Raw genomic sequence first — 627 nt, 5'->3', positions numbered from 1 at the left:
GCTCCTCGCTCGGCTCCGGGTGTGCCAGGTACCCGCAGGCAGGACCGGGACGCGGGGACCCCCTCTCCCCCCCGCCAGCCCCGAAGGGCGAGCGCTGGCGCGGGTACTTACGCCGGAGGATCTCCCGCTGCTTGCGGACGTACCACGTGTAGAGGGCGGCTCTCTTCTGCGTCTTCATGGGGGTGCCCTTGTTGAGGTGCTGGGAGAGGTGCGACTGGTTGAGGCCGGTGACATCCACCACCTCCCGCTGTGGGATGTTGTGCTGCTGCATGTACCCCTTGATCATCTTCGCCGCCCGCCACGGGTCCTCGCTGGGGGGGGAAGGAAACGAAGGGTTAATCTCTCCCAGCGAGGGAAAAGTGCCTGGTATTTGCTTCTTCCCATGATGGAAACCCATTATTATTATTCTGAAACCTGTTTCAGAAGGACACAAGATCCCTTGAGCGTATGTCCTTCTCCAACTGCCATCCTGGCCCCCCAAAACAGCCCCATCCTGCCCCAGGGAGGCAGGGGCTGGCGGGACGGGGCCTCACGGGGTGCCACGGCCACCCTGGGGACCCCCACCAGGCTGTTCGCCCAGGGATGGAGAAGTAAAGAGGATCCCGGTGTCCTGACGGGGCACATGGA

At 63.6% G+C, this 627-nt stretch overlaps 1 protein-coding gene across 1 annotated transcript in view; it reads right to left on the bottom strand.

Annotated features, from left to right (window-relative positions):
* HNF1B (HNF1 homeobox B) overlaps window positions 1-307 on the bottom strand; it is a 17,767-nt gene extending 17,460 nt beyond the window's left edge. The window contains exon 1 of the mRNA XM_009329124.1: window positions 112-307. Coding sequence (XP_009327399.1) covers window positions 112-286 — 175 coding nt within the window. The 5' untranslated portion in view covers window positions 287-307. The remainder of the gene's footprint in view (window positions 1-111) is intronic.
* Between the last annotated feature and the right edge of the window lie 320 nt (window positions 308-627).

Source organism: Pygoscelis adeliae, unplaced genomic scaffold, assembly GCF_000699105.1.
Source record: "Pygoscelis adeliae isolate BGI_AS28 unplaced genomic scaffold, ASM69910v1 Scaffold427, whole genome shotgun sequence".
NCBI classification, from domain to species: Eukaryota; Metazoa; Chordata; class Aves; order Sphenisciformes; family Spheniscidae; genus Pygoscelis; species Pygoscelis adeliae.
The sequence above is the reverse complement of the archived record's forward strand: the minus strand, read 5'-3'. Positions and strand labels throughout refer to the sequence as shown.